Raw genomic sequence first — 19,189 nt, 5'->3', positions numbered from 1 at the left:
ACGTGGGGAAGTCAACAAGACTTTGCTTCTGTTTATTGTTTTGGGAATTGACATGCAGATTCTACTATTTCCTACGCAGCGCAAGTTTATGTTAAGCTACATCTGCATTAACATCGATAGTAGCACAATCGATATTTTTGTTATTTTGCGGAGAAAACGTCGATACTATCGCAATAATATCGTTCATTGCTAAACTTTAGGAGTATTCACGCTAAAACAAGTATTCAATGAGAATTACTTCACCAAAATCTTGTGAAAATAATGAATTATTAAACTAACAATTTGCAATATTTTCAAATAAAGTTAAACTTGTTGTATTAGTTTTAATTTAAATATAACCTTAATGAACTATTTGTTTGTTATCTTTGGCAAGATAAATCACCTTTTCCTTTGTATGGAACCAGTTTTTGTTTATAAACAGTAGCTAATTGGCTGCCTTTTAGCCAATTCACATTTAAGTGTTTTCTGGCGGAACGATGGGAACCGTCAACGTCTTCTCCTTACAAGCGGCTCAAAACAAAGTGAACATCAACCCAAAATTTATTGGCCAAAATAATAATAACCTCCTATAAATTTCCCATTTTGTACTAATGTTTGTTTGAATTTTACTTTGTTGTGAGCACTCGGAAGATAATGAATGGAGTTTCGCTTGGCTAACCATGCGACACAGTTTTGACTGGCGCAACGCGCATCTTGGCCGTGAGTAGGTTAACTACTATAGTATGCCCCATCTCTACACGCACTTAAATCGCAGCCCCGTATGCTTTATGCGAGGCGTCACAGAATCCATGATGCTCTACGCGGAACTCTGGGCGAAAGATGACCCATCTTGGAACTCGAACCTGCTGTAGGACCGAAAAGCACTGGAGAAAACTGCGCCATTTTTGGCATAACTCAGCTGGAAGTTCATCGTCTCACCCAAACTCCTGAAGCCAAATCTCTTGCATACATTTCTTGGCACACACAACAAATGGAGGGAGCTGGGTCAAACAGCTTGGCGATGTGGGAAAGGACCTGTCGCTTTGTGGGGGAATTCTCAGTTGATAATTGTGGTGGGACGGAAGGAAATTCGTCGGACGTCGCTTTCCAACGCACTCCGAGAGTTTTAACTGTACTTTCGGTGTCGACCTCGAGGAAATCTGTGTTCAGAAGATGATCGCTATGGATGTGAGCTACAATTTCTTTGTTGTTTGAAGTCCACTTTCTTACTGGAAAGCCCGCGGAATCTAGCGAACTTTGTAGCTCTCGTACAATGAGCTGCGCGTCCTCTGCGGAGTCAGCTCGGACATCATCTAAATATGCTTTAAGATGACTGAACTGCACGTCAGTCGCCAGCTTTTAAAGAACTGGAATCGCCAGGGCGCACAATTGATTCCAAAAGTCGCCGTTTTCAATTCATAATCCCGAATGTACCCCTCGCTATTGCGGAATCAGATGCGTAAGGAACGGGGTATGCTTCGGATCTACCCAAATCTGTCGATACATCTTCTCGATATCGGCGCTATAGAAGTATCGGAAATATCGGGATCTAGATGGTAAGGTCGGATTGTAAGACTGGCCTAGCATGAAGAATATCATTTAAACTGACCCCATTCTGTGAAGGGCTGGAAGCGTTGAATACCACATGGAGTTTGGTTTGCTTTCCGACTTGAGCACGGCATGATGCGGAAGATAGTGGGTCGCAGAATCAAGGGTAGGAAGCACCTCTCTCATATGGTTGCGATCGAGATATTCTTGAATCACTCCGTCATATTTGGTTTTCAGTTGACTGTCCCTTTTTAGGCGTTGCTCGTTTCGTCCCAGGGCGAACTTTACGTTTTCAAGGTCACGAAACGGAAGGATTACTATATAGCTGCTGCTATCGTCTTTCGTAGTATTCCGGAGGAAGTTTTCCTCAAATGTCAAATCTGACGCTTTTGCCACTCTCACTGGCAGAACCTTCACCTCCCAAAATTTGGTGAGACATTTGTCAAGGGCAGTGTCCGACGCGTGAGAAATTCGCGTAGAAAAGGCGGAAATCTTATTTCGCCTTGAAGCCGGTACTGGTCCAGTTAGAACCCATCTGAAAATGGTTTCTTGGCCGAGAAGGGAACCACAGATATTCGAACGGGTGCCGCTTAGAAGGATGGATGGCAATATATCACAATCAAAATATCTATTTGTGCGCTCTCATGGAACTTTGGATCCGCCAGTGGAAAGTCGGCCCGACCTGTTCGGCGAACGAATGGTAAACTGACAGAGCTCAGGGGAAACTGTCTGGCTTATGCCTGACACTTGCGCATGGATAATTTGGTGAGGCAACGGAATAAGGTTTAAAAGCCGCTCAGTGATAAAGGTTGCCTCAGAACCTAAATCTATCAGCGCGCGGACTGTGAAATTCGAACCCAGGTGACAAATGTCTCTTATGGCGGTACCCAGCAAGACGGATTTATACCCTGTCGCAAAGTAATTTTGCACTGTGGAATCGGTCGCCACGGCAACCGCGGGAACGGGTGGAGCTGGTCTTGTTTTAGGTGTGGAAATGGGAATTGAAAGCGGTGGAGATGAGTTGCCTGTGTAGTAGTGTGTGATGGCGGCCCCGGCACCAGAAGCAATTATGTGTGCTTTCGCAATCACGCAGCTGATGCCCTCGTGCAAAACAATTCAGCTTTTTGGCTTTCATGTACGTCGACCGATCGTCTACCGACATCTGGTGAAAACGAGCGCATGTCCGTACTTGGTGGTTTTCCCTCTTGCACAAATCACACCCTCTAGGATTGGATGCCACTCTTATCGCGTAGGAATTTATTCTTCGAAATGCAGTCGTAAATGGGGGCGCCTTCAACTGAGACTGACTAGAATCTGACGGTCGCACATGGCCTCTAGTGTCCGGTGTCCGGACGCTCATTCCGGAAAACGCTCAGTTCATGCCATGTTGGAATATTGGCTTTGTCTTGTAGCGACTGCTCCCAAAAGGACAGCGTGAGCTTCGGGAGTTTGGAGGAGCACATGTACACCAGAGACAATCCCAATTTTCGATGTCTATTCCGCAAATTTATAGTGCTGTGAGGCCGCCCTGAATGGTGTTTTGTAATTCACGCAAAGCTGTCCCAGATTCCTGATTGATGGAATGGTTTGCACATTAAACAGTATCTTAAGTTGGCTATTAAGTGACAATCGTTTGTATTCGAAACGCTCAGTTAGGTAAGCCCAAGCTGAGCGAAAACCATCGTTAGTCAGAGGCGCATTGGAAACTATGGTGTGTGCATCGCCACTCGTTTTTGCATTTAGGTGAAACAATTTTTCGACCCGCGTTAGCCTCGGATTGTTTATGTAAATTGCCGTATAAAGGTCCCTAAACGTCGGCCAGCGAAGATAATCACCTTAGAAGACCTAGGTCTCGCACGGAGGAAGCCGACAGCCCGAAGGAAAATAAGTCTGGGTAGGATCAGCTTGTTTCTGCGGAACTTGCGGAGTCTGTGCTATCATATCCGCTATCTGAGCAACACACCTTTCATAAACAGAGAAGCATAGTTGTATTTAGCTCGGAGAATTGGCAAGGCAACGCTCGGACTTCCTCGCGTCGGATATTTAGCGTAGAAGTGCTAGAAGGGATCGCCGACGGAGAATTGGCCGGCGAAGAATTGTTTTTAGACCAAGCGCGACTTCTTTGGAACGGTAGAATGGGAGTACCGACAACTTTCCTTTAGTCGATTCGTGCAGCTAAGCTTGCCCAAAAAAACAAATGGTAAATGATACTGGAGATCACTAATGATATTTATATATATATATATACTCAGTGGAAACGGGATATATTTATTATGGCCCTTACTGGTATTTTGGTAGTAGAAAAAATATTTCCTCGGAGGTGCATAAAATTATTTAATAGTTGGATTACCAGTATTTATTAATATTTAATATTAAAATATTATATTGGGCAAAATAAGTTTCAAAAATTTATTTTTTTTAATATATTTGTAATTACTGAGCAATAAATAATAGCGTGATTTGTTGAATAATAAATTTAAAATATTATGAAAAATATAAATGTATTTAATTTAATTTATTTATTTAAATTAAATTTTATTTTGTGTTAAATAATTTGTATCTTAATTGAATTAATTATATTTATATATCGCTGGAATTTAATTATTATTGCTCGGAATAAATTTTATGTGAAGGTGAAGTAAAGGACACTCTTGTTGGGTGCACTGGAATGTACTGGACTTATGATGCTGCACTGGAATTTGTATGTAGTTATGTTTATTATATGTATGAGAGTGGCGGAAAGCGGCGCAGTGAAACACAAACACTTGAAAAATGTAGTGGGCCAATTTGGCGGAACACTTGAAGAAATCTCGGAATAAGTTTTCACTACTCGCTAGGAGTCTATTTTGCACACTTCACTTTTATTATCTTGTAAATTTTAAATTTAATTTTTTAGGAACTTTGTCCTACGCCCAAATGTACGTATGTAATTTTGTAACTGTGCCTTCAAATGCACAAAAGGGAATGGAGAAATCAAAATGGCCGCACTCAAAGGCAAAAATGAAAAAGACAAAGATATTTTTTTTTCGGATTTAGACAAATCTTGCAGTTGGCTGCAGACCGGCAATTAATAAAAAATCTTGAAAACTTCGTACTTATCTTGGAGAAAAAAAGGGTGGAAATTATCCGACTCGAAGGACCAAATGTTCGTGGGGCAATGGGGTTGCTGGGGGTCGTCGACTTCTTGTAGAAGGCAGCTCCAACGTAGCAAAGGGATGCTGATCGGTGGCGGCTGTGGAGGTGAAACAAAAACTCGGTGGCGATCCGAAAGAGAAGAGAAAAAAAAGACTTGTGTGTCGTTTTGTTTGGCGGAACGGCCGGGCGATGTATTCACTTGTTTTACAATGTTTGAACTAAACTTAAAAACTAGAGCGCTTCAAGCGCCGAGCGCATTTGGGAACTCTCCAAGAGCGAGAGAGTTCCTTGGAAGTGGTGAGAGGCGGAAAGCTCGCTGGAATGTTCTGAGCCGCGGAGAGCGGGAGAGCAAGAGGGCAACAATGCCACCCCTCGATCTTGTAACGCGGCCTAAACATATATTTCAAATTAGTCTGTACGTTCTTTCACTATTCATTCCTTTCACCTATCGCGATCTCGGTCATACGCACCCAGAGGAAGTGGGCTACGCCCGTAACAAGCTTTGCTTGGTGTAGTCCAAATAAAAAAAAGGTTTGTTTACTTCTAGTAGGCCGATCATTTGTTTTTGCATCAGCGGGTGCCTGTGTGAATGGGTCGCTTTAACTGCTTTGATTGCTTCGATCGGTTCTTTAACGCTTATCCACCGCTCATTGCCCTGCAGCTGAGCTTTACTACGTCATTGTTTTAATCTCTTCATCTTTAAGAATACTGTAAAGGCCTACAACAATATGTCTACCTTGCTCTGATAAAAAATGCGAATTCAATGGCAACATTTCTGGGGAATCAAATTTGATTTACTGGTTATTCGACAACTGTGCGCATATTAAATGCGCTGGCGCCGGTGTAAATGGTGATGCCACCATAGTGATCTTATTTCCAAAAGAATTGGATTTCTTTGGACCTGTCCCGCATGCGTTGAAGTCATTGATAAAATGCGAACTTTTTTTGAGACAAACGCGGTCTGGCTTCAAGGAGATCCGAAAGCTGACTACCGCTTTGTCCAAAAAGATATCCGAGGTTGAATTCCAGTTTCTATGGTGTAAGGTGTTAAAAGAATCTTCAAAGAGAAAAATAGCTAACAACAAAAGCCTCGAAGTTCCTGCCGAGGAACTATGATGGCTCCTGGCCCGTCCAGTAGCTCGCTAATTTATGTGTCATTAGTTCCAGACAGTACCTCGTAGCCGTGACTACTAAGTCCCTTAAAGTCAAGAAGGCTATTTTTGTCTCTCGTCTACTTCCTGCGATTAATTTTAATTATAAGCGAAAAGTTTTCTCTTTAAAACTATTCTTCCTGAATTCTATCTTCCGCGAGCATTAGATCCCGCGCTATGGCCAGATGGTATCATAATTCATTAGTTTGCTCGCTAGGACAACTAATCATCATACGGCGACTCCAAAAAACTTGACTTCCTTATTCAGTATCAAAACGTCCGCGGCCTTCTTCAGTATTTTAGCTTTTACTGAGACTTTGCTTAATTCCGCCGTCTCTAATAATGAGATATTATCCAAAAATAACTTTTGTACAGAGTTGACCGCCCCTCTCGACGAGGTGGAGGTGTCCTGACCACCTAATTATATTGGGTGACTTTAAAATGTCACAACTACCATGTACCAATTTCGCTGCACTTGGTCCTAGTGATCAAAATGAGTTTATAGATAGTATTATAGACTTATCACTTGACCAAGTTAATTCCATATTAAATCAAAACGGAAGATTGCTAGATCTTGTATTTGTATCTCAACTTTGTGATGCCATTGCAACTCGAGCCACTCCGCTGTCTGTTCTAGAGGACCCTCATGATCCCACTCTGCAAATTTCTATTAACGGTATTTTTCAGTTTCCAAAACACTCCCAAAAACATACTGCTAAATTACTTTAGTAATTTGTTAATTCAAAGCGTAAATCTAACATGTTTCCTTTATCCATTCAACTGAAAAAACAAACACCGTCAAATGATCAGGAAATCAGTAACCTGTTCGCAGATGTTTTCCAATCCACCATTTGCCCCATTCACTCATCTCAACTTGATAGATGGATGCGAAGCAATACGCAGCATATCAATAATGAGTCTGTCTTTTTTTACCAGGTCCGGATATGGTGCCAAGCTGCGTCTTTAAGTACTGTGCAGAACCACTTGCAGGTCCATTAACCATTATTTTCCAAACGATCGTTCCTACCTTACAGGCGGGACACAAACTCTATACAATGGCATGAAATCCAAATCATTTTTTTACACCAAGGTAGTCACCTTGGTCCGTTATTGTTTGGTTTATTTATTAATGATCTTCCTCAAATAATTGGGGCCTGTCAAGTTTTGATGTACGCAGATGATGTAAAGTTGAGTAAGCATATGACGTTGTCTGGTTCCTACATCCAGCTCCAGCTAGACTTAAGCAACATTCAATCCTTGGCACCAGGATAAGGCAATACTCAATCCAGATAAATGTAAATCTATGTAGTTTTATCAATCCAATTCAACTGTTCACACATTCTAAAATTTCGTTCTCGAACGTATTGAAACTGTTCAATATCTAGGTGTCCTGTTCGATCATAAAATGAGCTTTCACCAACATATTTTTACCATTTCCAACAAAGCTCTGAGCCTATTAGCATTTATTAAACGCTGCTCCAAGGAATATAAGTTCTCCTAGTTCGTCCAGCACTTGAGTTTACGCTAGCATATGGTCACTACAATATGAACATTATCAATATATGATAGAATCAGTCCAGAAGAAATTTCTTATATTTGCATTGCGAGGTCTAGACTGGGAGTCAAGACTCCGACATCCTTCCTATAAAGACAGACTCCGCCGTTTGGACCTGCCGACCTTAAAGGACCCTTGGATTTATTACGGCATGATCTTCCTTCACATGTTCATAACTGGCGCTGTGAACTCATCTCAACTGATAACTTTAAAAAGCTTCAACGTATCATCCAGGCCGACTCGTCTATTCCTCTCATTAGCACTACCTGTGTCCAGATCAAACTACTCCCACTTTGATCCACTCCGAGTTCTCTGCGACAAATATAATGAACTTTATCACCTCTTATCTTTTGAGTGCTCCTATGATTTAAATTCTAGTAGAGTAATAAAATTTGAGTCATCCTTTGTAACGACCTGATTTTTTAGATGTTCTCGCACGCTACGTAAACGGGCGGCTAGCTCAGAGAGGTTGTGGGATCGTTCCACCAAATTTATATTGGGTGATTGCAAGAGTTCTGTTGGGATCGTTAAGGTTTTTATTTGTCTCCTTGTAAATAGCCTCGCGGCTCTTCCGCTACTGTTGCTCCTCGTCGTCGTCCTCTGCGGCCTCGGTCCTCGTCGCTGTCTTCTGCGGCGTCGCTCCTCGTTGTCGACTGCTTGCTAGTATCTGACTCGTGACGGCTCCTTCGAGACTCTGCATGTTATGCGAACCTTACTGTCGGGACCGGCAAGGTGTTTCGCTTAGCAGGTAGAACTAGGTTCTGCCACTTCGCCCAGCCACTTTTGTCGCAGGCTCCCTAAGCTTGGTCCGGATTGTGACGGCGAGGTGTATCGCCAAGCAGGTAGAACTAGGTTCGACCTCTTCGCCTAGCCACCTTTATCGCAGACTCCACGCAAGGACTCCTGAAGCTTGATTTAACCAGGACCTAGCACTCGTTGGATCTCAGCGTTGAAGTCTCAGCCTTGTAGACTCACAGTCGATCGGCGTCTCGACTTTGCGATCTTGATTCTGGTACTCGGCGCTTGATTAACTTGCTACTGGTCCTGCGTACACGCACTTGCTTCGATTCTCGCACTATTAAATTCGCTGAGCTGCGCTTGCGCCGCCCTTTTATAGCCTGTGATGGTCCCGTTCTTCCTCTTCTCCAGCTCGCGTGATCGGGATCCAAGGTCCACTGCCGCATCGTTAGTTCGGTGCGTCCTCTTTGTGCAGGTCCGAAGTCCGCCAATTTACCGTTCGACCTTGTTGCCCTTGCCGTGTGAGGGTCCAATGTCCAGCGTGGTACCGTTAATTCACGGTGTCTCCGCCTTGCCCGGGTCCAAGGTCCGCTGTTTACCGTTTGATCGTGTTGCCCTTGACTCCTCCGGCATTCTCGCCTCCTTCACTGTTGCTAGGCAGCTCTCCTGCATCGGGATTTGTGAGGAGATTTAAGACTCCTCACACCTTAAATTTGTCTTCAACTTCTTGCTGATTAATAAATATTATTATTAAATTATTTAAATATTGTTAAAATTCTGTTTAATTTTTAAGTCCATCTGTCCATAGCTCCAAATAAGCAAATAAACATATATAAAATTTTAATGCATTTATATTGCTTATTGGCCTACCAAGTGTATGGGACCGTAACAAAAATGCTTTATTGACTAGCATACCTGGGTTATATTGACTGGCATATAAGGATGTAATGCAAATGCATTATACCAAGAAAAGATTACGAAAGTTTATAAGCTTTCAACTAAAAATTAAAATTTTATTTCTCATAAAATAAAAAAATTCACAAATTATGCTTCCGTTATGTTATCTTATTTCCTATATCTCACTTAAATTTATTTTTGCTAATTTTAAGTATCAGATTCGTCCCCATGCCAAAACTCAAGTCTCGCCAAGACAAGAGACTGTAAAAATGAGTATACAAAAATTTGCCGCGATGACCCAAATATGCAGAAAAGTGCAGCTCGCATGTGTTCGTGAGTAACGTAATCATAGAAAATATTCAACAGAGAGAAATCACACGACCCCAACGATTCCAGAAATCTCGATGGAAAGGGAGGGCGAGAATTGAGAACAATGCTTGAGAAAATATCGATTACGAAAGAATCTTCGTCGATGAATCTTAAACCGGTTACCAAAATCGGTCGAAGCCAAATTGCGCCATTGGATTCAGTGTAGTGTGCATGGTTACGGAGTGCACACTGAACCATCGGCACACACGCCATCAGCGAGTGATAAGTCGCGCCAGCTTATTCCCACACTTGGCGACTGTAACAATTATGTCCATGTTTGCACATAACATTTCTCCTCTTTCTCTGCGAGCGGTTAAAACTGAGCTAAGCTAGTAACAGAGCCCTAGCACTCAAGAAATGACAGCGAAACGATTATCATCATAATAACAATAATAATAAAAAAAAAAAAAAAAAAATAATAATAATAATAATAATAATAATAATAATAATAATAATAATAATAATAATAATAATAATAATAATAATAATAATAATAATAATAATAATAATAATAATAATAATAATAATAATAATAATAATAATAATAATAATAATAATAATAAAATAATAATAATAATAATAATAATAATAATAATAATTGTTCATGAACGCTTTGCAGCCGTTATTCTGAATTCATAAATAAAAATAATACAGTCCACTCAAACACGGGAATTAAACGTGTTAATTCATCTCCATATCTTTGGTCCTTTTCGCCAGATACAGTAATTGATTAACATGGATCAATTAAAACTACTGAAGGTAGCAAGGAGGCAAGCGAGGGGGAAAGCAACAACGGAAGACAGTCTGGCAACCTCGATGAAGCCTCATCTATTTCATCAGGGTTGGGAAACGAAAATCTGGTTCGTTTTCTACAACAACAACAGGAGCTTAATGAACGTTTGGCTGAGCAACAAACTACGTTTTTGCGGGCAAACTCGAGAGCAAACGTAATGCAGAACGAGTTGCCAAAAATACACATAAAGTCTTTTACTGGTGACTACAAGGAGTGGCCAGCAAGAACATCTTCGAGAGCACGATTCACAGCAAGCAGCATTTGCCAGCGATACAAAAGTTTCACTACTTAAAGACATACATTACGGGAGAAGCAGCTGACTTGATACGTCATATTCCAATTACGGATGCAGCTTACGAGTCTGTTTGGAATTGCTTGATTGAGCGCTATAACAGACCACGTCATATTGTAAACACTCTGCTGGATACTTTTGTAAACTTACCTTCGACATCCAGAGCAGATGTATCAATACTGCGCAAAGTAACAGACGGAGCTACAGAGATTGTACGCGGCTTGGATGCAGCAGGGCAAACAAACAGGGACTGCTGGGTAAGTCATATCATTCTGGCCAAGATTGACGCTGAAACTCGACGCAAGTGGATTGAGGGCAGCCGTGAACTGGAATCGCCGACTGTGGACTCAAGTTTTTAGACCGTCGCTGCGAGGAATTTGAGCTCAGCAAAAGTGAGCCTGACAAAGTCTTCCAAGTTGGCTAACAGCAAAACAAAGCCAAGCGATCATCACACGCCTTGGTATCAACGAAGGAAGGAACTTGTGTTAAATGTAACTACAAGGAGCACAAGATCTTTATTTGCCCAAAGTTTATGGACTTATCAGTCGAGCAGAGACGCACTTTTGTTAAAGCTTAATCCTTGTGCTTTAATTGCTTGAAGTTCGGGAATGTGTCACGCAAGTGTGAATCCAAATTCACATGCAGTACTTGTCACAATCGTCACCACTCTCTACTACACGTAGAAGATTCTACTGCACACGCCGCTGTGGGATGTGGAGCAGCGCGACCTCGGCGCTCCAGAGGATACAACGGTGACCATCAGCAACATTGCTCTTGTACAAGGCACTCCATGCGCTGAATCTTTGTACAACGGATCAGCTACTACTACACAGCCACAAGGGTTACGGAAAAGCGCATTGCCCACAGCACTAATACTCGTTCGCAACGCCAAAGGATCACACACTTCCTGTCGGGTGCTTTTGGACAGTGGTTCGGAACTATCACACATCTCCGAGCGATGCGTGCAGGCGCTCGGCCTGGCGCGCTTGCCATCACGAATTTTGGTGTCGGGAATTTCTGCGATCAAGGCTGAGACAACTAGAGGCTGCAGCGCACTGGATATTCAGTCAAGAATATCAGAACACACAATGAAGGTACGTGCCCACGTACTCAGCAAAATTACCTCCACGTTGGCAAGACACAATATCAAAGCCTCAGCACTTAAGGCGTTCGATGGCTTGGAGCTTGCAGATTCTGACTACCAATCGTTGGCTCCAGTAGATATTCTCTTGGGCAGCGATTGCGTTTGGACCGTGTTCACTGGTAAAAAGCTGTTGGACAGCCACGGGAAGATCATCGCCATTTCGACCATATTTGGATGGGTCATTACTTCGGTCGTGACTACAGGCTCTTCATCTACAACAACTATGCACACGGCTATTGACATTGATGCATCACTTCGACGCTTTTGGGAGCTAAAGGATGTCAACCAAGAACTTCATCGCAAACCAGAGAACGATGAAGTTGAACAGCACAGTTTATGCATGAGTATCTCAACTTAGGCCACATGCGAGAACTATCGCCAGAAGACATTGACAAGAAACCAAATTTCTACTTGCCACATCATCCAGTAATTACCCAAAAGTTAAGGGCAGTTTTTGACGGATCATTTAAGGATACTAACGGAAATTCCTTGAATGACGCGCTACGCATTGGTCCCAGTATCCTGCGAAACTTATTCTCAATTTGTATCCGATTTAGAATGTTTAAGTTCGTCTTCTCCGCAGGTATCGTCAAAATGTACAGACAAATCTTGGTGGCTGCCAAGCATTGTAGTTACCAGCGAATTGTATGGAGAGATGATGAATGTTCGCCTATCAAACACTATGAACTGTCCACGGTAACATACGGCACGTCTAGCGCACCATTTTTGGCAGTAAGAGTTTTGGATCAGTTAGCTCATGACCATAAACACGCATTTCCCACTGCTGCGAAAGTCGTAAAGGAGGAGTTTTATGTGGACGACGTACTCACTGGAGCATACACAGAGGAAGAGCTCGTTCGCAATCAAAATGAGTTAATCAAACTTATGAAATGTGCAGGCATGAAGCTTGGAAAATGGGTCTCAAACTCGTCACGCATTTCTGAAGCAACGCTCACTTCTGAAGGAAAAGGATTCCATTCAACAGCGAAGGTTCTTGGCATCCATTGGGATCCAAAGCAAGATACGCTCTCATTCAAAGTTTGCCTTTCATCAAATCCGAAGAACTCTAAGCGACAAGTGCTGTCTGATGTGGCACGCATCTTTGACCCGCTGGGTGTCCTATCGCCAGTGGTGGTACAATTCAAAATTTTGTTTCAAGAATTGTGGCTTCTTGATCTCTGCTGGGATACGGAACTTCCTCCAAAAGTCGCTGAATGGTGGAACAAATGCCGTAACGACTTGAATGCACTACAAGAGCTACGTATGCCAAGATTTATTGACAACAAGGAAAATCACATCGAACTGCACGGATTTTCGGATGCTTCTATCAAGGCGTATTCGGCAGTTGTCTACAGCAGATTAGTACGCTCAAATGGTACTGTTTCTGTGTCACTCATAGCAGGAAAAACCACAGTTGCTCCGCTGAAGCAGCAATCACTACCGCGCCTCGAGCTGTGTGGAGCTCTGCTACTTATCAATCAAAATGCTCTACAACACAAGGACATCGTCATACATGCGTGGTGCGACTCAACCATCGTTTTGGCATGGCTTTCACACCCACCATCGAAGCTCAAAACATTTGTGGCAAACCGAACGACAGAAATACTCGATACTATACCTCGCAATGCCTGGAATCATGTAAATACTAAGGAAAATCCTGCTGATTGCGCCACGCGAGGCATGCTGGCTGCAGAACTCATTCATTTCGACCTGTGGTGGATGGGTCCTCCATGGCTGCAAGATCAAGAAAAACTCGAGGTAAAGTTGAGCTGCCAAAAGTTCTGTTCTTCTATTTCAGAAAACCATGGTAAAGAAGAGGTGAAGACCACCGCACTGACTACTCATGAGGTCATCTTATTGTCACCGATCGAAGCACTGGCTCAGCGGGTCTCATCCTGGACAAAAATGGTTCGTATTGTAGCTTACTCCCTACGCTTCATCCAAAGGATCAAGGCTATTAAGTCAGGCACGCTGAGGAGATGCAGGCTGTTCGCATTCTTTGCCTTCAAGAGGCTCAGAAATGCTTCAAGAACGACTACAATCTACTGATGGAGGACAAGCCACTTCAGAGCCGCTCCCAGCTCATCAAGCTTTCACCGATCATTAGCAAGGATGGCCTTCTTCGAGTCGGTGCACGACTGGATAATTCACAATTACCAGCTGATGTCAAACACCCAATTTTGCTTCCCAAATCGCACAGCATTACAAGGATGATTATGGAACACGAACATGCGTCAAATCTGCACCCTGGAGTTTTAGCACTTTTTGTCATTATCCGCCAAAAATATTGGGTCTTTGGCGCACGCAACCAATCATAAGGACTCTGGTGCCCAATTGCATCAAATGCAAGGAAAGAAGAGGGCGAAATCCATGGAAAACTAAGGGCTACATATGTCTGTTTGTCTGCCTCGTAACATCAGCCATTCACTTGGAACTGGCCACCGATCTCAGCACAGACACCTTCATAGCATGTCTTCGTCGTATCATGTCTCTGCGTGGGAAATGTTCTCAAACGGGACGAATTTTGTTGGTGCCAAGCGGGCTTTAGATGAAATGCAGCAACTTTTATCTTCACAGGAGCATTGTCATACAGTAGCGCAAACTTTGGCCACCGATGGCATAAAATGGAATTTCATACCTCCACACTCGCCACACTGGGGCGGAAAATGGGAGTCAGCGGTACGTTCTGTGAAATTGCACTTTCGACGCGTCGTGGGAAAGACGATCTTGACTTTTGAGCAAATGCAAACTCTAATCGCCCAAATAAGCGCGGTTGTGAACTCAAGACCGTTGTGCTATACACCTGAAACTGACCTCTCATACTTGTCGCCAGCCCACTTTCTTATTGGACGCCCATTTACAACTGTTCCAGAGGGTGATCTATCTCATTTGCCAATCAATCGCATGGACTATTGGCAACATTTGCAATCCATGTATCAAGGATTTTGGAAACGCTGGCACCAGGAATACTTAACATCGCTACAGCAACGTCACAAGTGGAACAGCAAGGAACGCAACATTTCAGTGGACAACGTCGTGCTTGTAAAAGACTCAAATCTTCCACCACCAGCTTGGCAACTAGCCCGAGTGTTATAGCCTGATTCCATTGCCGCATTAGTGGACTTTTTAAATGGGCCTGATTCCATTGGCGCATTAGCATTTAGCTCATGCTACTCCGACATGTGAGTGGCACGAGCAGCTGATCTGGGTTTGTTTACTTTTGCATTTTGGCAAATCCAAAATAAATTAATCAAAATTAATGAACATGAGTGAGTTTACTAAACTCTGTAATGCTCAGCAGGATATTCAGTCAAGAATATCAGAACACACAATGAAGGTACGTGCCCACGTACTCAGCAAAATTACCTCCACGTTGGCAAGACACAATATCAAAGCCTCAGCACTTAAGGCGTTCGATGGCTTGGAGCTTGCAGATTCTGACTACCAATCGTTGGCTCCAGTAGATATTCTCTTGGGCAGCGATTGCGTTTGGACCGTGTTCACTGGTAAAAAGCTGTTGGACAGCCACGGGAAGATCATCGCCATTTCGACCATATTTGGATGGGTCATTACTTCGGTCGTGACTACAGGCTCTTCATCTACAACAACTATGCACACGGCTATTGACATTGATGCATCACTTCGACGCTTTTGGGAGCTAAAGGATGTCAACCAAGAACTTCATCGCAAACCAGAGAACGATGAAGTTGAACAGCACAGTTTATGCATGAGTATCTCAACTTAGGCCACATGCGAGAACTATCGCCAGAAGACATTGACAAGAAACCAAATTTCTACTTGCCACATCATCCAGTAATTACCCAAAAGTTAAGGGCAGTTTTTGACGGATCATTTAAGGATACTAACGGAAATTCCTTGAATGACGCGCTACACATTGGTCCCAGTATCCTGCGAAACTTATTCTCAATTTGTATCCGATTTAGAATGTTTAAGTTCGTCTTCTCCGCAGGTATCGTCAAAATGTACAGACAGTTTTTGACGGATCATTTAAGGATACTAACGGAAATTCCTTGAATGACGCGCTACGCATTGGTCCCAGTATCCTGCGAAACTTATTCTCAATTTGTATCCGATTTAGAATGTTTAAGTTCGTCTTCTCCGCAGGTATCGTCAAAATGTACAGACAAATCTTGGTGGCTGCCAAGCATTGTAGTTACCAGCGAATTGTATGGAGAGATGATGAATGTTCGCCTATCAAACACTATGAACTGTCCACGGTAACATACGGCACGTCTAGCGCACCATTTTTGGCAGTAAGAGTTTTGGATCAGTTAGCTCATGACCATAAACACGCATTTCCCACAGCGAAGGTTCTTGGCATCCATTGGGATCCAAAGCAAGATACGCTCTCATTCAAAGTTTGCCTTTCATCAAATCCGAAGAACTCTAAGCGACAAGTGCTGTCTGATGTGGCACGCATCTTTGACCCGCTGGGTGTCCTATCGCCAGTGGTGGTACAATTCAAAATTTTGTTTCAAGAATTGTGGCTTCTTGATCTCTGCTGGGATACGGAACTTCCTCCAAAAGTCGCTGAATGGTGGAACAAATGCCGTAACGACTTGAATGCACTACAAGAGCTACGTATGCCAAGATTTATTGACAACAAGGAAAATCACATCGAACTGCACGGATTTTCGGATGCTTCTATCAAGGCGTATTCGGCAGTTGTCTACAGCAGATTAGTACGCTCAAATGGTACTGTTTCTGTGTCACTCATAGCAGGAAAAACCACAGTTGCTCCGCTGAAGCAGCAATCACTACCGCGCCTCGAGCTGTGTGGAGCTCTGCTACTTATCAATCAAAATGCTCTACAACACAAGGACATCGTCATACATGCGTGGTGCGACTCAACCATCGTTTTGGCATGGCTTTCACACCCACCATCGAAGCTCAAAACATTTGTGGCAAACCGAACGACAGAAATACTCGATACTATACCTCGCAATGCCTGGAATCATGTAAATACTAAGGAAAATCCTGCTGATTGCGCCACGCGAGGCATGCTGGCTGCAGAACTCATTCATTTCGACCTGTGGTGGATGGGTCCTCCATGGCTGCAAGATCAAGAAAAACTCGAGGTAAAGTTGAGCTGCCAAAAGTTCTGTTCTTCTATTTCAGAAAACCATGGTAAAGAAGAGGTGAAGACCACCGCACTGACTACTCATGAGGTCATCTTATTGTCACCGATCGAAGCACTGGCTCAGCGGGTCTCATCCTGGACAAAAATGGTTCGTATTGTAGCTTACTCCCTACGCTTCATCCAAAGGATCAAGGCTATTAAGTCAGGCACGCTGAGGAGATGCAGGCTGTTCGCATTCTTTGCCTTCAAGAGGCTCAGAAATGCTTCAAGAACGACTACAATCTACTGATGGAGGACAAGCCACTTCAGAGCCGCTCCCAGCTCATCAAGCTTTCACCGATCATTAGCAAGGATGGCCTTCTTCGAGTCGGTGCACGACTGGATAATTCACAATTACCAGCTGATGTCAAACACCCAATTTTGCTTCCCAAATCGCACAGCATTACAAGGATGATTATGGAACACGAACATGCGTCAAATCTGCACCCTGGAGTTTTAGCACTTTTTGTCATTATCCGCCAAAAATATTGGGTCTTTGGCGCACGCAACCAATCATAAGGACTCTGGTGCCCAATTGCATCAAATGCAAGGAAAGAAGAGGGCGAAATCCATGGAAAACTAAGGGCTACATATGTCTGTTTGTCTGCCTCGTAACATCAGCCATTCACTTGGAACTGGCCACCGATCTCAGCACAGACACCTTCATAGCATGTCTTCGTCGTATCATGTCTCTGCGTGGGAAATGTTCTCAAACGGGACGAATTTTGTTGGTGCCAAGCGGGCTTTAGATGAAATGCAGCAACTTTTATCTTCACAGGAGCATTGTCATACAGTAGCGCAAACTTTGGCCACCGATGGCATAAAATGGAATTTCATACCTCCACACTCGCCACACTGGGGCGGAAAATGGGAGTCAGCGGTACGTTCTGTGAAATTGCACTTTCGACGCGTCGTGGGAAAGACGATCTTGACTTTTGAGCAAATGCAAACTCTAATCGCCCAAATAAGCGCGGTTGTGAACTCAAGACCGTTGTGCTATACACCTGAAACTGACCTCTCATACTTGTCGCCAGCCCACTTTCTTATTGGACGCCCATTTACAACTGTTCCAGAGGGTGATCTATCTCATTTGCCAATCAATCGCATGGACTATTGGCAACATTTGCAATCCATGTATCAAGGATTTTGGAAACGCTGGCACCAGGAATACTTAACATCGCTACAGCAACGTCACAAGTGGAACAGCAAGGAACGCAACATTTCAGTGGACAACGTCGTGCTTGTAAAAGACTCAAATCTTCCACCACCAGCTTGGCAACTAGCCCGAGTGTTATAGCCTGATTCCATTGCCGCATTAGTGGACTTTTTAAATGGGCCTGATTTCATTGGCGCATTAGCATTTAGCTCATGCTACTCCGACATGTGAGTGGCACGAGCAGCTGATCTGGGTTTGTTTACTTTTGCATTTTGGCAAATCCAAAATAAATTAATCAAAATTAATGAACATGAGTGAGTTTACTAAACTCTGTAATGCTCAGCAGGACATCTATAATGCGACCGAGGCATTTGCCAACTTGGACGACAAGGAAGAGAAGCTGATTACGTTGTTATGACGGGCTTGCAATGGATACCACCACAGTTTTCAAAAAGGGCAAGGATCCCCGTATATGTTTGAGTTATTTTATGCTAGAGATCCAGCAATAATTGCATTGTGGTATTGCGAGCCGAATTTGCAGGTGCGCTCTAGGTTTTAGTCATTTTAATACAAAATAGATTTTATATTCAAAAGACATCAAAAATTGCGCCAACTATGCATATAGAAAACAGCTGTTGTAGTGGTGGCACGAACAAAATATCGTTAAACATCGGTATTTTTCGGTATTTTTTCAAAAAACTTTCGTGGCGAATGGTTTTTAATCGCATTTAATAATCGCATTTATTTTAAATGCGGCATTTAGCCTTATGGGATTCCCTGTGTAAATAAATGCGCATTAGCCTAAATGCGTTTTAATGCGCCAATGGAATCAGGCTATTAGAAGCTCATCCTGAACCAGATGGATTTGTACGCGCCGTGAAACTTAAGACATTTACCGGAGAGATGACCAGACTTATCACCAAGCTAGCAGTATTGCCTAATTCTGAAACCGTGTTTCAGGGCGGCCCGGGATGTTGATGAACGCTTTGCAGCCGTTATTCTGAATTCATATATTTGTATTCGTCTGGTTAAAATAAAATAATACAGTCCACTAAAACTCGGGAATAATAATAATAATAATAATAATAATAATAATAATAATAATAATAATAATAATAATAATAATAATAATAATAATAATAATAATAATAATAATAATAATAATAATAATAATAATAATAATAATAATAATAATAATAATAATAATAATAATAATAATAATAATAATAATAATAATAATAATAATAATAATAATAATAATAATAATAATAATAATAATAATAATAATAATA

At 42.6% G+C, this 19,189-nt stretch overlaps 1 protein-coding gene across 1 annotated transcript; it reads left to right on the top strand.

Annotated features, from left to right (window-relative positions):
* The first annotated feature begins 12,501 nt into the window (after positions 1-12,501).
* On the top strand, positions 12,502-14,149 carry LOC128260253 (uncharacterized). The gene is made up of 3 exons (XM_052993075.1): positions 12,502-13,509; positions 13,581-13,727; positions 13,802-14,149. The coding sequence occupies exons 1-3, from the start codon at positions 12,502-12,504 to the stop codon at positions 14,147-14,149; spliced, it is 1,503 nt and encodes a 500-aa protein (XP_052849035.1).
* Positions 14,150-19,189: the final 5,040 nt, after the last annotated feature.

This window comes from Drosophila gunungcola (genome assembly GCF_025200985.1).
Source record: "Drosophila gunungcola strain Sukarami chromosome 3L unlocalized genomic scaffold, Dgunungcola_SK_2 000031F, whole genome shotgun sequence".
In the NCBI taxonomy this organism is placed as follows: Eukaryota; Metazoa; Arthropoda; class Insecta; order Diptera; family Drosophilidae; genus Drosophila; species Drosophila gunungcola.
Note: the sequence above shows the minus strand (reverse complement) of the source record. Positions and strands in the feature narration are given on the sequence as shown.